The 24,382-nt window shown below is 44.7% G+C and overlaps 1 protein-coding gene across 2 annotated transcripts in view; it reads left to right on the plus strand.

Moving 5' to 3' along the window:
• The window catches only part of reep1 (receptor accessory protein 1), a 101,024-nt gene that overhangs the window by 47,411 nt on the left and 29,231 nt on the right, over window positions 1–24,382 (plus strand). The window contains exon 5 of one of the 2 annotated variants that reach the window (XM_078411302.1): window positions 8,458–8,589. In XM_078411302.1, coding sequence (XP_078267428.1) covers window positions 8,458–8,589 — 132 coding nt within the window. The remainder of the gene's footprint in view (window positions 1–8,457; window positions 8,590–24,382) is intronic. The other variant, XM_078411390.1, reaches the window with a different exon arrangement.

The following is a 24,382-nucleotide window of genomic DNA, read 5'->3' on the forward strand; positions in this document are numbered from 1 at the left end:
AAATATAACATTAACTTTTAAACATAACCTAATAGCCTTTACATCTATACTTAACTACATGTACAGGCCCTATCCTTATTTGGGCACATAATCCTGCAGATAGCGTGGTTTTCGAACGCATCTACCAGATCTTGTTGTCAGGGTTTGATGCTCCCTGGGGACCGGTGGTCGGTTCACAGGTCGATTGTCTCGCTCCGGTTCAGGCGACATCACCAGGTCATCCAGGTCAACATCAGCGCGATGACATGGCTCGTTGGTCTTCCTCAGATGGCACCGATTCCGACGATAGATGACGCCGTCCTCGGTTCTGACTTCATAAGATCTGGGTTGCGCAACACGGCCTACAACCACAGCCTTCCTCCAGGGCCGATGTCGATCGTCGGTCGGCTTCACTCGAACTGGATCGCCAGCTTTCAGGGGAATCAGATCTTGAGATCCTCTGTTGTAGTAGTCTGCTTGTCTGACTCTAGCTGCTCTCAACTCATCTCCTACCTTTTCCTGAATTTCAGGTTTGAACAGCCTCTGAGTAGTCGGTAGAATGGTCCTGGTACGTCTGTTCATCAATCTTTGAACTGGACTGCTTCTCATGCCAGGTGTTGGTGTGTTGCAAAAAGCTAGTAGGCTCAGGTAAGGGTCAGCTCCGGCAGCCTTAGCCTTCCTCAGCAATGACTTCGCAACTTTCACACTGCTCTCCACCTTTCCATTACTCTGTGGATAATAGGGTGATGCGCTCGTATGCTCAAACTGCCACTTCTTGGTAAATCTCTTGAACTCCTCAGCTGTGAACTGTGGCCCATTATCTGTGATGAGCTGATCTGGTATTCCATATCTTGCGAACTGGCCTTTGATTTTATGAATGACATTCACTGCCAGTGTTTTCTCTAGATAGTCTATTTCCCAATATCATGAGAAATAGTCCACAGTGAACAAATAGTTCCTTCCATCCAAGTGGAACAAACCTGCACCCACCTTCGCCCATGGCCTCTCTGGAATTTCATGGGAATGCAGTGTTTCTTTTGGTTGCTCTTTCCCTTGAGCTTGACATGTCTCACATTTCTGTACGAAGTCCTTGATTTCTGCACTCATTCCGGGCCAGTGCAGACATTCTGTTGCCCTTCTTAGACAGCCATTCACACCAATGTGGGAATCATGTACTCGTGTGAGCATGTCGCGTCTCCTGGCTTTAGGGATGATTACTCTCTCTCCCCTAAATATGAGGCCATCTCCAACACTCAGCTCGTCCCGCACATGGAAATAGGAGATATATGCATAGTCTCGTCTTTTTCTGTTGCATCCCTTATGCCATTTAGCAGAGGCTGTGCTATTGGGATGTGCTTTGCCAGGTTTACAGTCTCCAGTTCTCACATGATCTTGTCAGCTCCTTGGATGGATCATAGTATCTGAGTACTGGCTCGGCAGTTACTAGCTTCTTTATGTCCATCACCGCCCTGTCATGCACCTGTGCCCACCACCAAACGACATCCTTCTGTGTCAGCTTGCGTAGCGGTTCACATAGGTCGCTTAATCCAGGAAGGAATTTGCTCAAGTAGTTCACAAACCCAATAAATCGCTGAACTCCTTGGACATCCGTTGGGTTAGGCATCTGTAGCACTGCTTCTACCTTCCCTGGATCTGGTTTCAGTCCTGCAGCAGAGACTCTATGCCCTATGAAAGTGACTTCCTTCACCTTCAGCTTTGCCTTCTCTATGTTCAGCTTCAGGTCAAGGTCACGACATCTCTCCATCAGAGCTTTAACCTTCCTGTCATGGTCTCTTTCTGCTTCCTCTGCAGTTTTTCCTTTCCCAAACACTAGGATGTCGTCAGCAACAGACCTCACTCCTTCCAGGCCCTCCAGCACTTGGTTCTGTCATCGCTGGAACTCCTCAGGGGCCGTGGACAGACCAAACGGCATGCGTCTCCACCTATATCTACCATATGGTGCGTTAAATGTCGTAAGCTGAGAACTCTCATCATCCAGTTCCACATGCCAAAACCTGGCATCAAACATGCTGAAGATCTTGGCATCATTCAGGTCAGTGAGGACATCTTCGATCGTCATCATTGGGTAATGACTTCTTTTAAGCCCCTTGTTCAGATCCCTCGGATCTAAACACACTCTCAACTTCCCATTGGGCTTTTCTACACACACAAGGCTGGATACCCATGGTGTGTGGGTCTCTACTGGGGCAATTATTTCCGCTTCTGTCAGTCTGCCTAACTCCTCTTTCAGCTTACTCCGTAAGGCTACAGGGATTCTTCGTGGTGGGTGGATCACCGGCGTTATGCTGTCAGCTACCAGCAGATGGTACTTGCCCTCAAATTTACCTGTCCCTTCAAACACATCAGCATACTATGCTATCAATCTTTCCTTGCTCAGAGGGATTTCACTGCCATTCAGTGTCATTATGTTCTCTTTACACACTGAGATGAGCCCCATCTGCTGGGCTGCCCTACTTCCCAGGATTGGAATGCAGTCTTCCTCCAGGACTACAAACTCTACTTTGTATTTCCTTCCATTCTTTGGGTTCACCAGTCTCACCTTGCTTTTCCCAAGAGGCACCTCTGTCGTATTGTTGTACATGGACAATACTTGCTTGGTTTCATCCACATCCTTTGCATACATCTTGGGAATGATGTTACATGTGGCTCCACTGTCCACCTGGAATTTTACTTCCTTCCCTTTCAGCATCATGGTCGCAAAGATTTTCTTTGGGAATTGGGTCTCCTCAACCCTGTGCACACTTTCTGCTTTTCCTGCTTCTGGTTGCAGTTCCATTGTGTGAATTTCATCATCCTCTTGACTGTCATCATACTCATCACTGGAACTCTCCACTTCCACCACTGCATGCACAGGTTTTTTCCCTTTCTTTTCTTTCTTCTGCTGCCCCTGCTATTCCCTGCATTGTGAGGCGAAATGATCTTTCTGATGGCATTTGAAACACTCCCTGCCATATGCCGGACATTTCTCCTTCTTTCTCTCATGTTTGTATCCACAGTATTTGCACTCTATGGCTGGCTGGTATCGTTTCCCCTCCTGCCTCACTGCACAGACATCTTGTCGCTGGTCCCTTACCAGGACATCAACTCTGGCCTTGGCCAGCACCGAAGCCTGGCATGCCTTCACACACTTTTCTAAGTCAAGTGAGGTTTCTTGGAGAAGTCTTTCCCGCAGCATGTCATCCCTTATGCCGCATATTATTCTATCACGTATCAGTGAATCCTTCAACTCTCTGAAACCGCAATGAGCTGCCGAGAGCTTCAGTTCTATTAAAAACGAATCAAAAGTCTCCCCTCTCTCTTGGCTCCTCATAAAGAATCTATACCTGTCGATGGTCTCGTTCTTCACGGGTTGACAATGCTGTTCGAAAGCATCGAGAGCCTGCTCTCGCGTAACTTCTTGTACGTTGCCCTCCGGCGTCCGTGTCTCTAGCGTTTGGTAGAGCTCTCTCCCTTGCAGTCCAACTAGGTACATGAGCAGTTTCCTCATTGTCTTGTCATCCTTCCCTTCCATGCTCAAATCAACATAGAGCTCAAACTCTTCCCTCCATTGTCTCCACTCCATTGGCAGGTCCCTTGCCTCAAAATTCATTTGCCTAGGGAGCTTCAGCTGCTCCATTTTCCTGATAAATCCACCCCTCTGTCGATGGAAACAATGTAGGCCGCACAATCGTCTCTCGGTAGTACTTACTCACAAACGTCGTCCGCTGTCGCCGTGCACCCAATGAACTCTCGACGAATCCTGAAACAGGCCCCGATCTGACACCATGTTTTGTTATTGTGTTTCCTTTCTGTAAACTGCTCCATTACAGCTACACAACTAATTAACAGAGGCTTTACACTCGAGCCTTGGGTTCAGCCATTTTAATTCAGGATCCTCTTGGCTACTGCCTCATGGGTATTATATCCCCGGTACAGCGCCACAGAGCGCACTATTCCAATAACAGGTTGGAGAGACGGACTGTGGGTGCCGTCTGTATGGAGTTTGTACGTTCTACCTGTGACCGTGTGGGTTTTCTCTGGGTTCTCCGGTTTCCTCCCAGAGTCCAAAGACATACAGGTTTGTAGATTAAGTGGCTTTGGTAAAATTGTAAATTGCCCCTAGTGTGTAGGATAGTGCTAATGTATGGGGATCACTGGTTGGCATGCACTCAGTGGGACAAAGGGCCTGTTTCTGCACTGTATCTATAAACTAAACTAAATTTAAATGTAGAAGTTCTGGAATTTCCAGTTGTCCCAATACCAGAAGGATGTGGAGGCTTTGGAGAATGTGCATAAGACGTTTACCGGAATGCTGGCTGGATTTGAGGGTGTAAGAGATTGGACATAGAGTCATAGAGTGATACAGTGTGGAAACAGGCCCTTCAACCCAACTTGCCCACACCGGCCAACATGTCTCAGCAAAACTAGTTCCATTTGCCTGTATTTGGTCCAAATCCCTTTAAACCTGTCCTATCCATGTACCTGTCTAAATGTTCCTTAAACATTGGGATAGTCCCTGTCTCACCCACTCTCCTCTGGCAGCTCGGTCCATACACTCACCACCCTTTGTGTGAAAAAGTTACCCCTCAGATTCCTATTGAATCTTTTCTCCCTCACATTAAACCTATGTCCTCTGGTCCTCGATTCACCTACTCTGGGCAAGAGTCTCAGTGCATCCACCCAATCTGTTCCTCTCATGATTTTATAATCTCTATAAGATCACCCTCTACACAATATCTCCCTATAGCTCAGCTCCTCTTGTCCTGGCAACATCCTCATGAATCTTCTCTATATCCTTTCCAGTTTGACAACATGTTTCCTTTAACATGGTGCCCAGAGCTGAAAACAATACACTAAATGTGGTCTCACTAATGTCTTATACAACTGCAGCATGACCTCCCAACTTTGAAACTCAATACTCTGACTGATGACCGTCAATGTGCCAAAAGCTTTTTTGACCACCCTGCAACTCCACCTTCAAGGAATTATGCACCTGCACTCTTAGATCCCTCTGCTCTACAATGCTCGCCAGAGTCCTGCCATTCACTGTGTAGGTCCTGTCCGTGTTAGACTTCCCAAAATACAACACCTCACATTTCCCTGTATTAAATTCCATCAACCACTCCTCAGCCCACCTGGCCAATCGATCAGGATCCTGCTGCAATTTTTCACAACCATCTTTACTGTCTGCAAAACCACCCAATTTGCTAATCTTGCCATGTATGTTCTCATCCAAATCATTGATATAGATGACAAAAACAGTGAGGGGCCCAGCACCGAACCCTGAGGCACACCACTAGTCACAGGCCTCCAGTCTGAGAAGCAACCTTCCACCATTGCCCTCTGCTTCCTTCCATGAAGCCAATTTTCCATCCATTCAGCTATCTATCCTTGGATCCCATGCGATCTAACTTGGAGTTTTTTCTCTGGAACATCAGAGGTTGCAGGGAAGCCTCGTAAAATTGGGGAGGCATAGGTGGACAGTTGGAATCTTTCTCCCAGGGTGGTTATGTAAAGGATGTGAGAGCATAACTTTAAGGTGAGAGGGGCAAAGTTTAAAGGAGATGTGGGAGGAAAGTGTTTTGCACAGAGAGTGGTGGGTACCAGGGGTGGTGGTGGAGGCACATACCATAGTGGCATTTATGAAGCTTTTAGATAGGCAGAGGATAAGCAGAGAATGGAGGGATATGGAGGATGTGTAGGCAGAGGACATTAGTTTAACTTGGAATTATGTTCGGCAATGAGATTGCAGACCAGAGGGCCTGTTCCTCTAATGTACTGTTCAATGTTTATGTTCTTTGTTCTAAGCTATGCCATTTATGGTTTATGATCATAAGGCCATAAGAGATAGGAGTAGAATTAGGCCATTCGGCTCATCAAAGTCTACTCCACCGTTCAATCATGGCTGATCTATCTCTCCACCCTAACCCCATTCTCACGCCTTCTCCCCATAACCTCCGACACCCGTAGTTTCTTTGGATTCTCCTCATAAATTACATCATTGGATTGGGTAAATATGATGGGGTGTGATTTTCCATTTGATGTACAGTGTGAATAGCCATCTCATTAATGATAATAATATATTCGTCCCACACCGGGGAAATTTACATATTACATATGTGCCATAATACCCATTTCATGAAGAGTGAATTGGAGCTTCTACCCTTCATGTATTGATGGGATCAGAGCTTTGATTCTTCACGTGAGTCAGGCAAGTAAGTGGCAGATGGATGACAGAGATGATTGCTCTTCATACATCAGTGAGTTTTGCCGTTTGTTCATCATGTGGAGATTGGAAGGCTGAGTATTCTTTTCACATGACCACACCAGAGCCTCGATTCTCTGTGTAATGAGCAATTTAAAGCCTTGTGTGTTTGAGTGGTGGCTTTGCACTGGCTGAGCTGGAGCCTGAGTTCAGTCTATTTGAAGAAACAAGGAACTGAAGGTGCTGGTCTACACAAAAGGACACAAAGTGCTGGAGAAACTCAACGGGCCAGTCAGCATCTCTGGAGAACATGGATAGATGACGTTTCAGGTCAAGACCCTTCTTCAGAGTCCCGACCTGAAACGTCACCTATCCATGCTCTCCAGAAAAGTTGAGTTTAGTTTAGAGATACAGCTTAGAAAAAGGCGCTTCGTACCATGGAGTCCGCACCAACCAGCGTTTCCCGTACACTAACACTATAGCACACACTAGGGACAATTTACAATTTTTACTAAAGCCAATTAACCTACAAACCTGTACGTCTTTGGAGTGTTTAAGGAAACCGGAGCTCCCGGAGAAAACCCACGCAGTCACGGGGAGAACGTACAAACCCCTTTCAGACAGCACTCGTAGTCAGGTTCGAAACCGGGGGGTCTGGCGCTGCAAGGCAGTAACTCTTCCGCTGCGCCACCGTTCCACCCTTATTTGATGATGCCTGAACTGCTAAATTACTCCAGTGCTTTGTATCCCTTTCAGTCGCTTTGAGGTGGTCCGCAGATGGTTGTTGGCTACTGAATGGGCTTCAAGATGGTGGAAACCAACAAATCACCCTGCTGATCCTATTTTCTTACAGAAACGCTACAATTGCAGTATGAGACTCATGTCAAGCACTAGGAGAACAGGACAGGCTGCATCGGCAGTTTCAGGACAATTGGAGGACAGTTTCTTCCCAGCTGATATCAGGCAACTGAACCATCCTATCAACAACTAGAGAGCGGTCCTGACCATCTACCTCATTGGAGACCCGTGGACTATCTTCAATCAGACTTTATTGGACTTTAATAGACAATAGACAACAGATGCAGGAGTAGGCCATTCGGCCCTTCGAGGCCCTTCAATGTGATCATAGCTGATCATTCTCAATCAGTACCCCGTTCCTGCCTTCTCCCCATACCCCCTGACTCCGCTATCCTTAAGAGCTCTATCTAGCTCTCTCTTGAATGCATTCAGAGAATTGGCCTCCACTGCCTTCTGAGTCAGAGAATTCCACAGATTCACAACTCTCTGAATCTGCACTATACATTATTCCCTTTATCCTGCATCTGGTACACTGTGGACGGCTCGATTGTAATCATGTGTTGTCTTTCCGCTGACAGGATAGCACGCAACAAAAAGCTTTTCACTGTACCTCAGTGCACGTGACAATAAACTGAACTAAAGTCCAGTGAGCATTGACCAATTTGGGTCGTTTCAGCTTACTGGATCGTCTCTCTCTTTCAAGGAATGAATCACTTAAGGCCACCAGCATAATCAAGGACGAATCTCATCCCCTCTCCCATCGGGCAAGAGGTACAGAAGTTTGAAAACACACACCCCCACATACAGGGACAGTCTCTTCCCAGCTGTTATTGGGCAACTGAACCATCCTATCACCAACTATCAGACCTGACCTCCCATCCACTCTCATTGGAGAATTCCGTACAATCTTTAATTGGATTTGACTTGACTTTATCTTGAACTAAATGTTATGCCCTTTATCATGTATCTGCGCAATGTGGACGGCTTGATTGTAATCATGTATAGTCTTTTGGTTGACCAGAGAGGGGGCAACCAAAAGCTTTTTGCTGTGCCTCTCAGTACACGTAACAATAATAAACTAAACCAAACTAAAAAACTAGACTAAACTAAACTAAAGCATTGTTTTAGATTGGGAGAGGGACAGAGTACTTTACACTCCTGGGCTCATTGAGTCTGCCTGAGGTATGTATGGCCCAGGCCAGCCAACAATTCCTTCTCATAAAACATGGACACAAAAAGCTGGAGCAACTCAGCGGGATTAGGCAGCATCTCTGGAGAGAAGGAATAGGTGACGTTTCGGTTCGGGTCTGAAGAAGGGTCTCGACCCGAAACGTCACCCATTCCTTCTCTTCAGAGATGCTGCCTAATCCTGCTGAGTTGCTCCAGTTTTTTGTGTCTTATCTTCGGTTTAAACCAGCATCTGCGGTTCCTTCCGACACAAATTCCTTCTCACCCTTTGCTCACTTCCCTTGCAGGAGATCGATGAATACCTGAGCCAGGCGAAGGATCGGAGCTACGAAGCGGTGGTGCAGTTTGGAAGGCGAGGCCTGAATGTGGCGGCGACCGCTGCCGTCACGGCCGCTGCCAAGGTAACGGCCGCTGCCAAGGTAACAGCCGCACAACCCATTGCTTGGCACCTCACCGTGACACTGTGCCTGACTGACCGACGGGGAGAGTAGGCGGTGGTGTCATTAGTCACGGGTAGAAAGCAATCCCTGATACCACAACGTTACAACAACATTGGACTTCCAGGGGTCCTGTCACAAACTGACACTACCACAGATGAGAAGCCTTAATGTACTGGAGGAAATCACAACAATTAACAAGTCCAGGGGTGATTATTGATCAGTTGGATAAAAATCTCAGCTTGTGTTGTAGAGTCATAGTGTCATAAGGTATGGAAACAATCTGTTCAGCCCGCTGCGTTTGTGCTGAATATGAACTATTTTCTAGCTCATCGTCTCCTAGAATCAGTTATAGAGTCAGTCAGCATGGAAATATGCCGTTCAGTTCAACAAATCCATGCACCAAGATGCCAATCTACGCTAGTTCCATTTTCCCGCATTTGACCAATATTCCTCTCTGACTCTATGACAATAGTCTTCCACACAATCGTGTTTCAAGTGCTCATCTAAATTCTTCTTAAATGTTGTGAGTGGCCCAATTACTTCCACCAATTCTGGATCGTGCTTTCCAGATTTCAAACACCTTTGAGGTAAAACAAAACCGTCTTTCTCAAATCTCCTGTAAATCTCCTACACTTTACATAAACCTAAGCCTAAGAACTTAGTTTAGTTTAGATTTTTAGTTTAGAGATACAGCGCGGAAACAGGTCCTTTCGGCCCACCGTGTCTGTGCCGCCCAGCGATCCCCGCACATTAACACTATCCTACACACACCAGGGACAATTTTTACATTTACTAAGCCAATTAACCTACAAACCTGTACGTCTTTGGAGTGTGGGAGGAAACCGAAGATCTCGGAGAAAACCCACGGGGAGAACGTACAAACTCCGTACAGACAGTACCCGTAGTCAGGATCGAACCTGGGTCTCTGGCGCTGCATTCGCTGTAAGGCAGCAACTCTACTGCTGTGCTGCCCCTAGTGAGGGAGTGAGTTATAGGGAAAGGTTGGGAGGGCTAGGACTTTAGTCCTTGGAGTGTAGTGCACTGAGGGCTCATCTTTTGGAGGTGTATAGTGTCATGTGGCATAGATAGGGTGAACGGAGACAGAAATGGGGAATCAAGAACTAGACTTATGCATATGTTTATGGCGAGAAGGGCAACTTTCTCACACACAGAGCAGGGTGTGTATGGAGCGAGCTGCCTGAGGAAGTAGTTGAGACAGTTACAGTAGCACATTTAAAATGTCTTGGGACAAGTACATGGATAGGAAAGATCTAGAAGGATATGGGTTAAATGCTGGCAAATTGGACTACCCTAGATGGACATCTTAGATGGCATGGGTGGGTAGGGCGGTGGGGTCTGTGTATGTGCTGCAAGAATCTAACTAAAATACTACCATAATCAACAATCAGCGCTTATTGTGATTGCAGTGGAGTAGCCAACAGGTTGCCAAACACTTTAATTCCCCTTCTCATTCCCACACTGATCATTCTGCCCTGGGCCTCCTCCATTGTCAGAGTGAGGCCAAACACAAATTGGAGGAACAGCACATCATATTTTGCTTAGGCAGCTTACAACCCAATGGTATGAATATTGATTTCTTTAACTTCAAGTAACCCTTGCATCCCCTCTCTCTCCTTCCCTTCCCCACCTCAGTCGTTGTACTAGTTTCAAAGTCATCTTGTTGAGTCTCATTATCTGTAACTCGTTTTCACCTAGTCTACAGCTAACAATCGCCTGTTTCCTTTATCATTATTACTTTTTTACCTATCTTTCATTCATTTTTTCTATATCTCTCTACATCACCATCTATATCTCTCATTTCCCTTTCTCCTGACTCTCAGTCTGAAGAAGGGTCTCGACCCGAAACATCATCTATTCCTTTTCTCCAGGGATGCTGTCTGACCCACTGAGTTACTCCAGCTTTTTGTGTCTATCTTTGGTTTAAACCAGCATCTGCATTTCCTTCCTACACAGATAAGTAATATAGCTGGCAGGAAATTCAGAGTGTCTGCAATTATGTGATATCGCTTTTATCTTTTAATTTTGATTGCCAGCTGAAAATCGAATTAATTAAAAAATTGAAAAGAAAATCCATAAACATCATTTCCTTTCACAAAATGCAATGTGTCAGCATACTCAACTTCTAAACTAAAGGCCAAGGAACTGAAAGTAGGAGTTATTAGTCTCATCACATCCAACTCCTGAGATCAATAGTTCTCTCAGTGATACAGAGTGAAAACAGGCCCTTCGACCCAACTTGCCCACACCGGCCAACATGTCCCAGCTACACTAGACCCACCTGCCTGCATTTGGTCTATATCTCTCCAAACCTGTCCTATCCGTCTACCTATCTAACTGCTTCTTAAATGTTGGAATAGTCTGGCAGCTTGTTCCATACATCCACCACCCTTTGTATGAAAAAGTTACCGCTCAGATTCCTATTAAATGTTTTCCCCTTCACGTTAAACCTATGTCCTCTGGTCCTCGATTCACCTACTCTGGACAAGAGACTTTGTGCATCTACCCGATCTATTCCTCTCATGATCTTATACACCTTTATAAGATCACCCCTCATCCTCCTGCGCTCCAAGGAATAGAGTGGTCCCAGTCTACTCAACATCTGCCTATAGCTCAGACCCTCTAGTCCTGGCAACATCCTCGTAAATCTTCTTTGTACCCTTTCCAGCTTGACATCGTTCCTGTAACACGGTGCCCAGAGCTGAACACAATACTCTAAATGAGGCCTCACCAACATCTTATACAACTGCAACATGACCTCCCAACTTCTATACTCAATACACTGGCTGTTGAAGGCCAATGTGCCAAACGCTTTTTTGAACACCCAATCTACTACGACTCCTCCTTCAAGGAGCCATGCACCTGTACTCCTGGATCCCTCATCCCTACAACACTCCCCAGATACCTACCATTTACTGTGTAGGTCCTGCCCATGTTAGACTTCCCAAAATGCAACACCTCACATTTCTCTGTATTAAATTCCATCAACCATTCCTCAGTCCACCTGGCCAACTGATCAAGATCCTGCTGTAATTTTTCATAACCATCTTCACTATCTGCAAAACCACCCACTTTTGTATCATCTGCAAACTTGCTAATCTTGCCGTTTATGTTCTCATCCAAATCATTGATGTAGATGACAAACAGTAATGGGCCCAGCACTGAACCCTGAGGCACACCACTAGTCACAGGCCTCCTCTCCGAGAAGCAACCTTCCACCATCACCCTTTGCCTCCTTCCATGAAGCCAATTTTCTATCCATTCAGCTCTCTCTCCTTGGACCCCATGCGATCTAACCTTCCAGAGCAGCCTACCATGAGGAACCTTGTCGAATGCTTTACCGAAGTCCACATATACATCTACAGCTCTGCCCTCATCGACCTTTTTGGTCACGTCTTCAAAAAACAATCAGATTTGTGAGACACGAGCTCCTACGTACAAAACCATGCTGACTGTCCCTAATCATCCCTTGTCCATCTAAATGCCTGTCCCTCAGAATATCCTCTAGTAACGTTCCAATTACAGATGTTAATCTCACTGGCCTATAGTTCTCAGCATTTTCCCTGCAGCCCTTCTTGAAAAGAGGCACAACATTTGCCACCCTCCAATCTTCTGGCACCTCTCCTGAATTTAAAGACGATCTACCCATCTACCAATCTACCAATTACCTACCAATCGGAAAGCAAGTAGACTCTATTTACCTGGTTGGATGATTCTTGACAGTCCAACAAACCATTATTTATAGCTATTAAACAGATTGAACTCAGAACATAGAAAAGTACAGCATAGAGAAAGGCCCTTCGGCCCACAATGTCAGTGTTGAACAAGATGGCAAGCGAAACTAATCACATTGCCTTCCATTCCTTGCATTGCCATGCACCTATATAAAAACCTCATAAATAACAATCTTGTATCTGCCTCCACCACTGGCACCATGTGCTAGGAACCCACCACCTTCTGTGTAAAAAAAACTTGGCCCACACATTTCCTTTAAACTTTACCGCTTTCACCTTAAAATAAAAAAAAATTAAATCTCTATTATTCTTTGTTCTGGTCATAGTTGGGAGTGATCTTCAATTCATCTGATAATCACTTTCCTTCAGTTCATGGAGATTAATGTTGTTGTATTGGCAATGTAGCTTCTGCCAATGTACAGTGGTTTAGGTTGAGGCTTATTATTGTCTTGTGTACTAAGGTACAATGAAAAGCTTTATTGAGCATGCTATCCAAATAGATCAGATATACCATACATAGATACAATCAAGTCAAACCCAAGTACATTAGATAGAGCAAAGGGGAAGATACAGAGTGCAGAATATAGTTCTCAGCATTGTAGCGCATCAGTTCCATAGACGAAGTCCAATGTCCACAATAGGGTGGAGATGAATTGGATGGTCCCCTAGCTTGTGGAAGGACTGCTCAGAAGCCTGAAAATGAAGGGGAAGAATGGCCAACCAATTAAGGTTTTTGTTCGGCAGGCATGAAAATGCTGGAGTATCTCAGTGGGACAGGCAGCATCTTTGGAGAGAAAGAATGGGTGACGTTTCAGGTCGAGACCATTCTTCCTCAGGTTTTTGTTAGTTGGTCAGAGCTGGGACCATGATGGCACGATTATAGTTGTCTCTGAACCTCGGTGGAAAAAGAGAAAGAATGGACAATATCACTTGGCAAAAAAATATTTCTAATGAACAACGTATTGCTCCTAATGTTAGTCAAGTCAAGTCAAGTCAATTTTATTTGTATAGCACATTTCTTTGAACAGGAGTCAGCAGAGAGGATTGAGGCAGTGTTTTAAAAATTACTTAACAATATCAAATACAAAAAGTAAAATAAATGGAAATGAAGGGATTGAAATATAAACCATATAAACCACTCCAAAGACGTACAGGTATGTAGGTTAATTGGCTGGGTAAATGTAAAAATTGTCCCTAGTGGGTGTAGGATAGTGTTAATGTACGGGGATCGCTGGGCGGCACGGACTTGGTGGGCCAAGAAGGCCTGTTTCCGGCTGTATATATATATGATATGATATGATAAGTGAATGGTGCATGAACGTTTGACGGCACTGGCCCTCTACTGGGGTTTAGAAGGAAGAGGGGGGACCTCATTGAAACTTACCGAATAGTGAAAGGCCTGGATAGAGTGGATGTGGAGAGGATGTGCCCACTAGTGGGAGAATCTAGGACCTGACTTACCTTTAAAAAGAAGATGAGGAGGAATTTATTTAGTTAGAGGTGGTGAATCTGTGGAACTTATTGCCACAGACGGCTGTTGAGGCCAAGTCATTGGGTATTTTTAAAGCACAGATTGACAGGGTCTTGATTATTAAGGGAGTCAGGGGTTATGGGGTGAAGGCAGGAGAATGGGGTTGAGAGGGAAAGATAGATCAGCCATGATTGAGTGGCGGAGATGACTCAATGGGCCGAATGGCCCAATTCTGCCCTTATAACATGAGTTTATGGGTAGCTGATAAACATGGAAGGGGATGTGCTGTAAAGAGAGGTTTGGGGTACCACTGCATTAGGAGATCTGTTGCAGGGTGGCTTGGACAGGTTGTGTGAGTGGGCGGATGCATGGCAGATGCAGTTTAATGTGGATAAGTGTGAGGTTATCCACTTTGGTGGTAAGAATAGGAAGGCAGAGTATTATCTGAATGGTGTTAAGTTAGGAACAGGGGACGTACAACGAGATCTGGGTGTCCTAGTGCATCAGTCACTGATAGGAAGCATGCAGGTACAGCAGGCAGTGAAGAAAGCCAATGGAATGTTGGCCTTCATAACAAGAGGAGTTGAGTATAGGAGCAAACAGGTCCTTCTGCAGTTGTACAGGGCCCTAGTGAGACCGCACCTGGAGTACTGTGTGCAGTTTTGGTCTCCAAATTTGAGGAAGGATATTCTTGCTATTGAGGGCGTGCAGCGTAGGTTTACTAGGTTAATTCCCGGAATGGCCGGACTATCATATGTTGAAAGCCTGGAGCGACTAGGCTTGTATACACTGGAATTTAGAAGGATGAGAGGAGATCTTATCGAAACGTATAAGATTATTAAGGGGTTGGACACGTTAGAGGCAGGAAACATGTTCCCAATGTTGGGGGAGTCCAGAACAAGGGGCCACAGTTTAAGAATAAGGGGTAGGCCATTTAGAACTGAGATGAGGAAAAACTTTTTCAGTCAGAGAGTTGAGAATCTGTGGAATTCTCTGCCTCAGAAGGCAGTGGAGGCCAATTCTCTGAATGCATTCAAGAGAGAGCTGGATAGAGCTCTTAAGGATAGCGGAGTCAGGGGGTATGGGGAGAAGGCAGGAACGGGGTACTGATTGAGAATGATCAGCCATGATCACATTGAATGGCTGTGCTGGCTCGAAGGGCCGAATGGCCTCCTCCTGCACCTATTGTCTATTGTCTATTATCTATTAATAGCTTTCTGGCCACCTACATACTCATGACAAGAGTATCACTTCACCTTTTCAGTGGGTGACTTTCCCAGTGTAAAATATTAACTTGCATTGCCTCTCAAATGCAAGACACAATGATTCCAAGACAAAAGCACAAACAACGATGGCTCACACAATGTGTAGGAAGGAACTGCAGATGCTGCTTTAAGCCGAAGATAGACACAAAAGCAGCACCTCATTTTTTGCTTGGGCAGGGTACAACTCAGCGGTATGAATATTGATTTCTCTAACTTCAAGTAACCCTTGCATCCCCCTTTTCTCTGCCTCTACCCCACCCTAATTGTCATACTAGGTTCACTGTCGTCCGGTTGAGTTTCACTGTATAACTCGTTATTATCTACCCCACAGCCAACAATGAACCATCTTTGTGGGCTCCATCTTTCGTTGATCATCATAAGGTCATAAGGGGTAGGAGTAGAATTAGGCCATTCGGCACATCAAGTCTACTCTGCCATTCAATCATGGCTGATCTATCTCTCCCTCCTAACCCCATTCTCCTGCCTTCTCCCCATAACCAATGACACCTGTACTAATCATGAATATATCTATCTCTGCCTTAAAATTATCCCCTGACTTGGCCTCTACAGCCTTCTGTGGCAAAGAATTCCACCGATTCACCACCCTCTGACTAAAGAAGTTTCTCCTCATCTCCCTCCTAAAAGAACGTCCTTTAATTCTGAGGCTATGACCTCTAGTCCTAGACTCTCTCACTAGTGGAAACATCCTCTCCACATCCACTCTATCCAACCCTTTCACTATTCTGTCTGATTCAATGAGGTCTCCCCTCATTCTTATAAACTAGCGAGTACAGGCCCAATGCCGACAAATGCTCATCCTAGGTTAACCTACTCATTCCTGGGATTATTCTTGTAAACAACCTCTGGTCCCTCTCCAGAGTCAGCACATCCTTCAGATACGGTGCTCAAAATTGCTCACAATATTCCAAATGCGGCCTTCCCACCGCCTTCTGGATCCTCAGCATTACATCCCTGATTTTATATACAGGACCTCTTGAAATAAATGCTTTTTGAGGTTGCTTTCTTTACTATTGATTCAACTTGCAGATTAACCTTTTGGAAATCCTGCACCAGCACTCCCAAGTCCCTTTGCACCTCTGATTTCTGATTCTCCCCTTTATTCCTACTATGATAAATGCATGACTCCACTCTTTGCTACACTACATTCCATCTGCCACTTCTCTGCCCACTCTCCCAACCTGTCCACGTCCTTCTGCAGTCCCTGCTTTCTCTACACTACCTGCCCTTCCACCTACTTTCATACCATCCGTAAACTTGTCCACAGAGCCGTCAATCCCCTCATCCAAATCATTAATATACAATTAATATCATTATTGTTTTTGCATATATTTCATTCATTTGTTCCATGTCCTGTCTATATCTCTTGTTTTCTTTTCCCCTGACTCTCAGTCTGAAGAAAGGTCTCGACCCGAAACGTCACCTGTTCCTTTTCTCCAGAGGTGCTGCCTGAACCGCTGAGTTACTCCAGCACTTTGATGAACCACACAATTACTGATTAAATCAATTTAGCATTTAACACAGTTCTCAACTTTAATACAGAAATCCAAAAGAGGAATAGGGAAATACCATTAAAATGCTGAACTTCAGAGAACATGTGGTATAACTGTAATGATATTAATGTATTTCATTTATGCTTTTGTTTTAATGCATGGTTTCTTATGCACAGCTTACACAATGCCTGTATTATTTTCTTTCCATCATAATACATTCGCAAAGAAGATAAAATAATGCAGCCATTCAAGAAGGCAGCTCGCCTCCCCCTTCTCAAGGACAATTTGGGAGGGGCAACAAACGCTGCAATTGTCAGCATTGTCCAAATCTTGAAAAATGAAGTCAAAATTGTATCCATTTTGCATTAATCATTAAGAAGTTAGTAGGCTTCTGCCATAGTTCAGAGTTCATAAGTCATAGAAACAGAATTACCTCATTTAGCCCATCGAGCCTACTCTGCCATTTAATCATGGCTAATCTATCTTACCCTCTCAGCCCATTCTCCTGCCTTCTCCCTAGAACCTTTGACACCCTTATTAACAAGAAACTCAATCTCTGCCTTAAAAATACCCAATAACAGCCTCCACAGCCGTCTGTTGCAATGAATTCCATAGATTCACCACCGTCTGACTAAAGAAATTCCTCCTCCTTTCTAAATGTATGTCCTTTTATTCTGAGTCTGTGCCCTCTAGTCCTAGGCACTCCCACTAATGGAAACATTCTCTCCACATCCACTCTATCCAGCACTTTCATTATTCGGCAAGTTTCAATGAGGTCCCCCCTTATCCTTCTAAACTCCAATGAGTACAGGTCCAGTGCTATCAAATGCTCCTCGTACGTTAACCCACTCATCCAAGGCACTATTCTCATAAACCTCCTCTGACCCCGATCCAATACCAGCACATCCTTCCTAAGACATGGGGCCCAAAACTGCTCACAATACTCCAAATGCGGTCGGAGCAGTGTCTGATAAAGGCTCAGCATTACATCACTGTTTTTATTTTCTAGTGCTCTCGAAATAAATGCCAATATTGCATTTGTCTTCCTTACTACTGATTCAACTTGCAAATTAACCTTTTGGGAATCCTGCACCAGCACTCCCAAGTCCGTTTGAACCCTCGATTCCTGAAATCTGTCTTCTCTACGAACAATATTTGTTCCATGCTAGAAGGAGAAAGCTATGCACAGGAGCACAGCATGGAGATTCTTCTCCAGCATAGATATTACTTTTAATTTCCTAGTTTATGAGTTGCCCTTCATTTGTAACTGTGCTACATTTCCTACACACACAAAAATGATCTAATCAGGTTTGTTATAAACATAGAAACATAGAAAAAAGGTGCAGGAAGAGGCCATTCAGCCCTTCGAGCCAACACCGCCATTCATTATGATCATGGCTGATTATCCACAATCAGTAACCTGTGCCCAACTTCTCCCCATATCCCTTGATTCCACTAGCCCCCAGAGCTCTAACTAACTCCCTCTTAAATTCACCCAGTAATTTGGCCTCCACTGCCCTCTGTGGCAGAGAATTCCACAAATTCACAACTCTCTGGGTGAAAAAGTTCCTTCTCACCTCAGTTTTAAATGGCCTCCCCTTTATTCTAAGACTGTGGCCCCTGGTTCTGGACCCCCCAACATTGGGAACATTTTTCCTGCATCTAGCTTGTCTAGTCCTTTTATAATTTTATATGTCTCTATAAAATCCTTCTAAACTCCAGTGAATACAAGCCTAGTCTTTTCAATCTTTCCTCATATGACAGTCCCATCATCCCAGGGATCAATCTCGTGAACCTACGCTGCACTGCCTCAATTACAAGGATGTCCTTCCTCAAATTCGGAGACCAAAACTGCACACAATACTCCAGATGTGGTCTTACCAGGCCCCTATACAACTGCAGAAGAACCTCTTTACTCCTATACTGAAATCCTCTCGTTATGAAGGCCAACATGCCATTAGCTTTCTTCACTGCCTGCTGTACCTGCACGCCAACTTTCAGTGACTGGTGTACAAGAACACCCAGGTCTCGTTGCACTTCCCCCTTACCTAACCTGACACCATTGAGATAATAATCTGCTTTCTTGCTTTTGCCGCCAAAGTGGATAACCTCACATTTATCAATATTATACTGCATCTGCCACGCATCTGCTCACTCACTCAACCTGTCCAGGTCACCCTGCAGCCTCCTAACATCCTCTTCGCAGTTCACACTGCCACCCAGCTTTGTGTCATCCGCAAACTTGCTAGTGTTACTTCTAATTCCTTCACCCAAATCATTAATATATATTGTAAATAGTTGCGGCCCCAGTACCGAGCCTTGCGGCACTCCACTCGCCACTGCCTGCCATTCTGAAAAGGACCCGTTTACTCCTACTCTTTGCTTCCTGTCTGCCAACCAATTCTCTATCCATGTCAACACCCTATCCCCAATACCATGTGCTCTAATTTTGCTCACCAATCTCCCGTATGTGGTGATGTTAGACAATTTCTCCCATATACAACCAGATGTAGGTGTACACCAGTCTGGAAGGGTGCCTGTTTGAGATGAATAGAACATAGAATAGTACAACACAGGAACAGGTCCTTCACTCCACAATTTCCATGCTGAACATGATGCCAAGCTAAACTAATCTCTGCCTGCATGAGATCCATATCCCTACATTCCCTGCATATCCATCTCCCTAGTTAAAAAGTTGAGTTTGGAGGAGGTTGAAGTAAACCTCTGCCTCAACTGAAAGGATTGTCGGGGTCCTTGGATGTAGAGGTATAGGGACAGGTGTTGCGCCTTCTGCGGCTGCAGGGGAAGGTACCTGGAGAGGGAGAGGTTTGGGTGGGAAGGTGCGAGTTAATCAGGAAGTTGCGGAGGGAACGGTGTCTGCGGAAAGCGGAAAGGGGTGGAGATGGGCTAGTGGTGGGATCCCGCTGGAGGTGGCGAAAATGCCGGAGGATTATATACTGTATGCAACGGCTGATGGGGTGAAAGGTGAGGACTAGGGGGACTGTCCCTATTGCGATTGGTGGGAGGGGGAGCAAGTGTGGAGCTGCAGGATATGGAGGAGATCCTAGTGAGGGCCTCATCTATGATGGAAGAGGGGAACCCCTGTTCCTAAAGAATGAGGACATCTCAAATTAAACTAAACTATATTAAACTAAACTAAACTAAACTAAACTAAACTAAACTAAACTAAACTGCTGCGGCAGGCGGTAGATAAGACTGTTCGGTACTTTGTAACTTTCTCGGCACCAGACACGTGGCAATAGACAATAGGCAACAGGTGCAGGAGGAGGCCATTCGGCCCTTCGAGCCAGCATCACCATTCAATGTGATCATGGCTGATCATTCTCAATCAGTACCCCGTTCCTCCCTTTTCCCCGTACCCCCTGACTCTGCTATCCTTAAGAGCTCTATCTAGCTCTCTCTTGAATGCATTCAGAGAATTGGCCTCCACTGCCTTGAGGCAGAGAATTCCACAGATTCACAACTCTCTGACTGAAAAAGATTTTCGTCATCTCCGTTCTAAATGGCCTACCTCTTATTCTTAAACTGTGGCCCCTGGTTCTGGACTCCCCCAACATTGGGAACATGTTTCCTGCCTCTAACGTGTCCAACCCCTTAATAATGTTATATGTTTCGATAAGATCCCCTCTCATCCTTCTACTGTGTTCTAATCCTTCTAATCCGACTCTTGTGTACTGCCTAAGTCGTATGAAAAGCATTTCAATGTACCTAGGTAAAGTATCATAGAAACATAGAAAATAGGTGCAGGAGTAGGCCATTCGGCCCTTCGTGCCAACACCGCCATTCAATATGATCATGCTGATCATCCAAAATCAGTACCCCGTTCCTGCTTTTTCCCCATATCCCTTGATTCCGTTAGCCCTAAATCATTCATTCATTCATTCAGAAAGAAAGTAGATCACTTGATTTTAACTATAAGAAAATAACTGCAGATACTGGTACAAATCGATTTATTCACAAAATGAATTAGGAACGGCGGATGCTGGTTTAGTGGAGAAACTCGGCGGACCAGCCAGCAACTCTGGAGAACATGGATAGGTGACATTTCCAGTCGGATCTGAAGAAGGGTCTCGTCCCGAAACGTCACCCATTCCTTCTCTCCCGAGATGCTGCCTGACCTGCTGAGTTACTCCAGCATTTTGTGAATAACTTGATTTTAACTAATAGTTTGGTCAATCTGATTACTGTGTTCGGAGTTTAATTTTTTTACAGCTTTGATGGTTGTTCAGATTAACACCTTTTTATTTAACAGAATTCAATTTGCTCAGCGCCTGCCCTCATTTCTCAAACATGCTCGTATTCAAATTAAACAGTATAATCTAAAAGACGTAAGGTGTTGGAGTAATACAGGCATCAAGCAGCATCTCTGCAGAACATGGATTGGCGATGTTTTGAGTCAGGCAGCCTCTGTGGAGGCAAAGAGAGAGTCATTGGTTCCATGAGGAGTTTGGAATTGTACACAATACCTCCGGTGTGATCTCACCAGAATCCTATGCAACTTTCGTTACTCAAAACCTCTGCAAAAAAGCCAACGAATTACCCGCCAGGCTTTGTCTTGCCTCTCCTCTCTTCCAGCTTCCTTCCCATACTCAGTCTAAAGAAGGGTCCTGGCCCAAAGCATTGCCTTTCCATATTGCATCCGACCCACTGAGTTACTAGTAATCAAAGTCAAGAGGAGGGAAAATCAACAGAGAAAATCATTCTTTCCCCAGAGCACAAAGCGAACTTCATAGAATGTCATTATATACTTTTGTTATCCAAGAAATCTAAAAAAACGTAAATATCACTTTTATGACTTTGACAATTAAAAGGCAATTAAAACTTTTAAATTCTGTGTAGTTGACATTATGGTATAAGAGCAGTTCATAAAATACAAAGTACAATCCTGTTCCATTTATATATTTTTTAATATATTTATTTAATATATTTCATTCACAATTCCTCCTGGAACAGTGTACCAGCTTCCAAACGGCTACAACTAGTGTTGTAATTCTGACTTATTTTTGCATTGGCAATCTTTGGCTGTAAAAGACACGAAGTGCTGGAGTAACTCAATGGGTCAGGCAGCATCCCTGCAGAGCATGGATAGATAGGTGACTTTTCGGGCTGGGGCCCTTCTTCAGATCCGACTGGAAATGTCACCTATCCATGTTCTCCAGAATTGCTGGCTGGTCCACCGAGTTTCTCCACCAAAAGCAGCATCTGCAGTTCCTAATTCCGACATCTTTGCCTGTGTTGCATCGTTAAAGGTGGTGGCTGTAGGAAGGAATATGAACACATGTGGAAATATCAAGTGTCAGTTATACTCAGCACTGTGCATTCAGTCTGATTGAAGTCCTTGGAATGGAATGCATGAGGTTGGATATAAGTGACAGACAATAATTGTACGTGTTCAACGCGAGCAGCCTGCAACAAGTCTTTCTCTCTCCATGTACCTGTGCCAGCTTTCATTAACTGCTTTTTCTGCAATAGGTATCTCACCTTCTCAATCTAATCCTTTGTATGGAGATAAAAGAAGGGAAGGTAATTCGGATTGCACAGCTACTAACCCTGCACTCATAAACTGTGTCTGATTATGATTGCTTGCATTTTGCCATAAATTTGACTTGACTTGATTGCTGAACCATTGACTTTGAAGCATAAATGGATGGAGGCTTAGTTTGGAATTATGCAGAGGAGAAGCTCTGATGAGTGGTCTAAAGTCTTGAGAAATCTGTGACTTCTAATATGAACAGGAATAATGAAGTTAATTGCATTAGCCAGGAGCAAAGGAAAGGAAAAAATCTACAAAAGGCTCACTATATTTGGATGTGCTTTATGGAGTGAGAAAGAGCATTATTACCAATATGAGTGAATTGACCAATGCCTTCAGAAATGTAAGTCCAAATGTAAGTACCTGCATGCAGGTACAGCAGGCAGTGAAGAAAGCTAATGACATGTTGGCCTTCATAACAAGAGGATTTAAGTATTGGAGTAAAGAGATCCTTCTGCAGTTGTATAGGGCCCTGGTGAGACCACATCTGGAGTATTGTGTGCAGTTTTGGTCTCCTAATTCGAGGAACGACATCCTTGCTATTGAGGCAGTGCAGCGTAGGTTCACGAGGTTAATCCCCGGGATGGCGGGACTATCATATGAGGAAAGATTGGAAAGACTGGGCTTGTACTCACTGGAATTTAGGGGATCTTATAGAAACGTATAAAATTATAAAAGGACTGGACAAGCTAGATGCAGGAAAAATGTTCCCAATGTTGAGGGAGTCCAGATCGAAGGGCCATAGTCTAAGAATAAACGGGAGGCCATTTAAAACCGAGGTGAGAAAAACTTTTTCACCCAGATAGTTGTGAATTTGTGGAATTCTCTGCCACAGAAGGCAGTGGAGGCCAATTCACTGGATGAACTTAAAAGAGAGTTAGATAGAGCTCGAGGGGCTAGTGGAATCAAGGGATATGGGGAGAAGGCAGGCACATTGTAGATGATCAGCCATGATCACAATGAATGGCAGTGTTGGCTTGAAGGGCCAAATGGCCTCCTCCTGCACCTATTTTCTATGTTTCTATGTTTCCATATGCTAACCTTTGCTGAAAACATTGTAATTTGTGGATAGGATTGAAGAACATTGAACCGAGAGATATCACTGTGAACTATCAGTTACTTATCAGGTCCTGATCTATACTGCACCTGGCTAATTATTACAAATGGGTTAATCCAAACGGGTTAAACCTAAATACAGGATAAAATGATTAGCAAAATAGAGTGCTGGAGGAACTCAGCGGGTCAGACAGCATCTGTGGAGGCAATGGACAGGTGATGTTTCAAGTTGGACCATTCTTTGGACTGACTGTGGTAAAGGGGGGAGTAAGCTGGAAAAGAGAGATAGGGGCAGGGCAAACCCTGGCAAGTGAGAGGTAGATATAGGTGTGAGAGATTTTGTTTGGCAGATGGGTGGAGTAAGTGACAAAGGCTAGAGATAAAAGGGAGACAAGAAGGTGTCAGATAAAGCGAGAAGAGGTTTAGTTTAGTTTAGAGATACAGGCCCACTGAGTCCGAGCCGACCAACGATCCCTGCACACTAGCACTATCCGAGGGACAATTTACAATGTTCTTTTACCAAAGCTAAATAACCTGCAAACCCGCACGTCTTTGGAATGTGGGAGGAAACCGGAGCTCCCGGAGAAAACCCACGCAGGTCACGGGGAGAACGTACAAACTCCGTACAGACAGCTCCCGTAATGGGGATCGAACCCTGGTCTCTGGCGCTGTAAAGCAGCAATTCTACCGCTATGCCACCGTGCCTCCCCGGTGTGAAATGTAGTTACATGGAAGTATCAAATGTTTGATGTCAAGAGAGAGCTCTTAAGGATAGCGGAGTCAGGGGGTATGGGGAGAAGGCAGGAACGGGGTACTGATTGAGAATGATCAGCCATGATCACATTGAATGGTGGTGCTGGCTCAAAGGGCCGAATGGCCTACTCCTGCACCTATTGTCTATTATATGTTATTTAAGCCACACTGTTCTGCCTCCTGCTTCCTAAGCATTCTGCCAAGGTCCATTGGTATATTTGACATCCATAATTATGCCTTCTTTTTATACATCTGTGCGAGCAGTCAATGGGGAACAGTACAGCACAGTATCAGGCCCTTTGACCCACAATGTCTGTGCCACTGAGTTCCTCCAGCTGTTTCTACTTTGCTATTCATTTTATCCTGTATCTTAACAGAGGGTTTAACCCACTTGGAATAATTAGACAGAT

This window comes from Rhinoraja longicauda, chromosome 1 (assembly GCF_053455715.1).
Source record: "Rhinoraja longicauda isolate Sanriku21f chromosome 1, sRhiLon1.1, whole genome shotgun sequence".
Classification (NCBI taxonomy): Eukaryota; Metazoa; Chordata; class Chondrichthyes; order Rajiformes; family Arhynchobatidae; genus Rhinoraja; species Rhinoraja longicauda.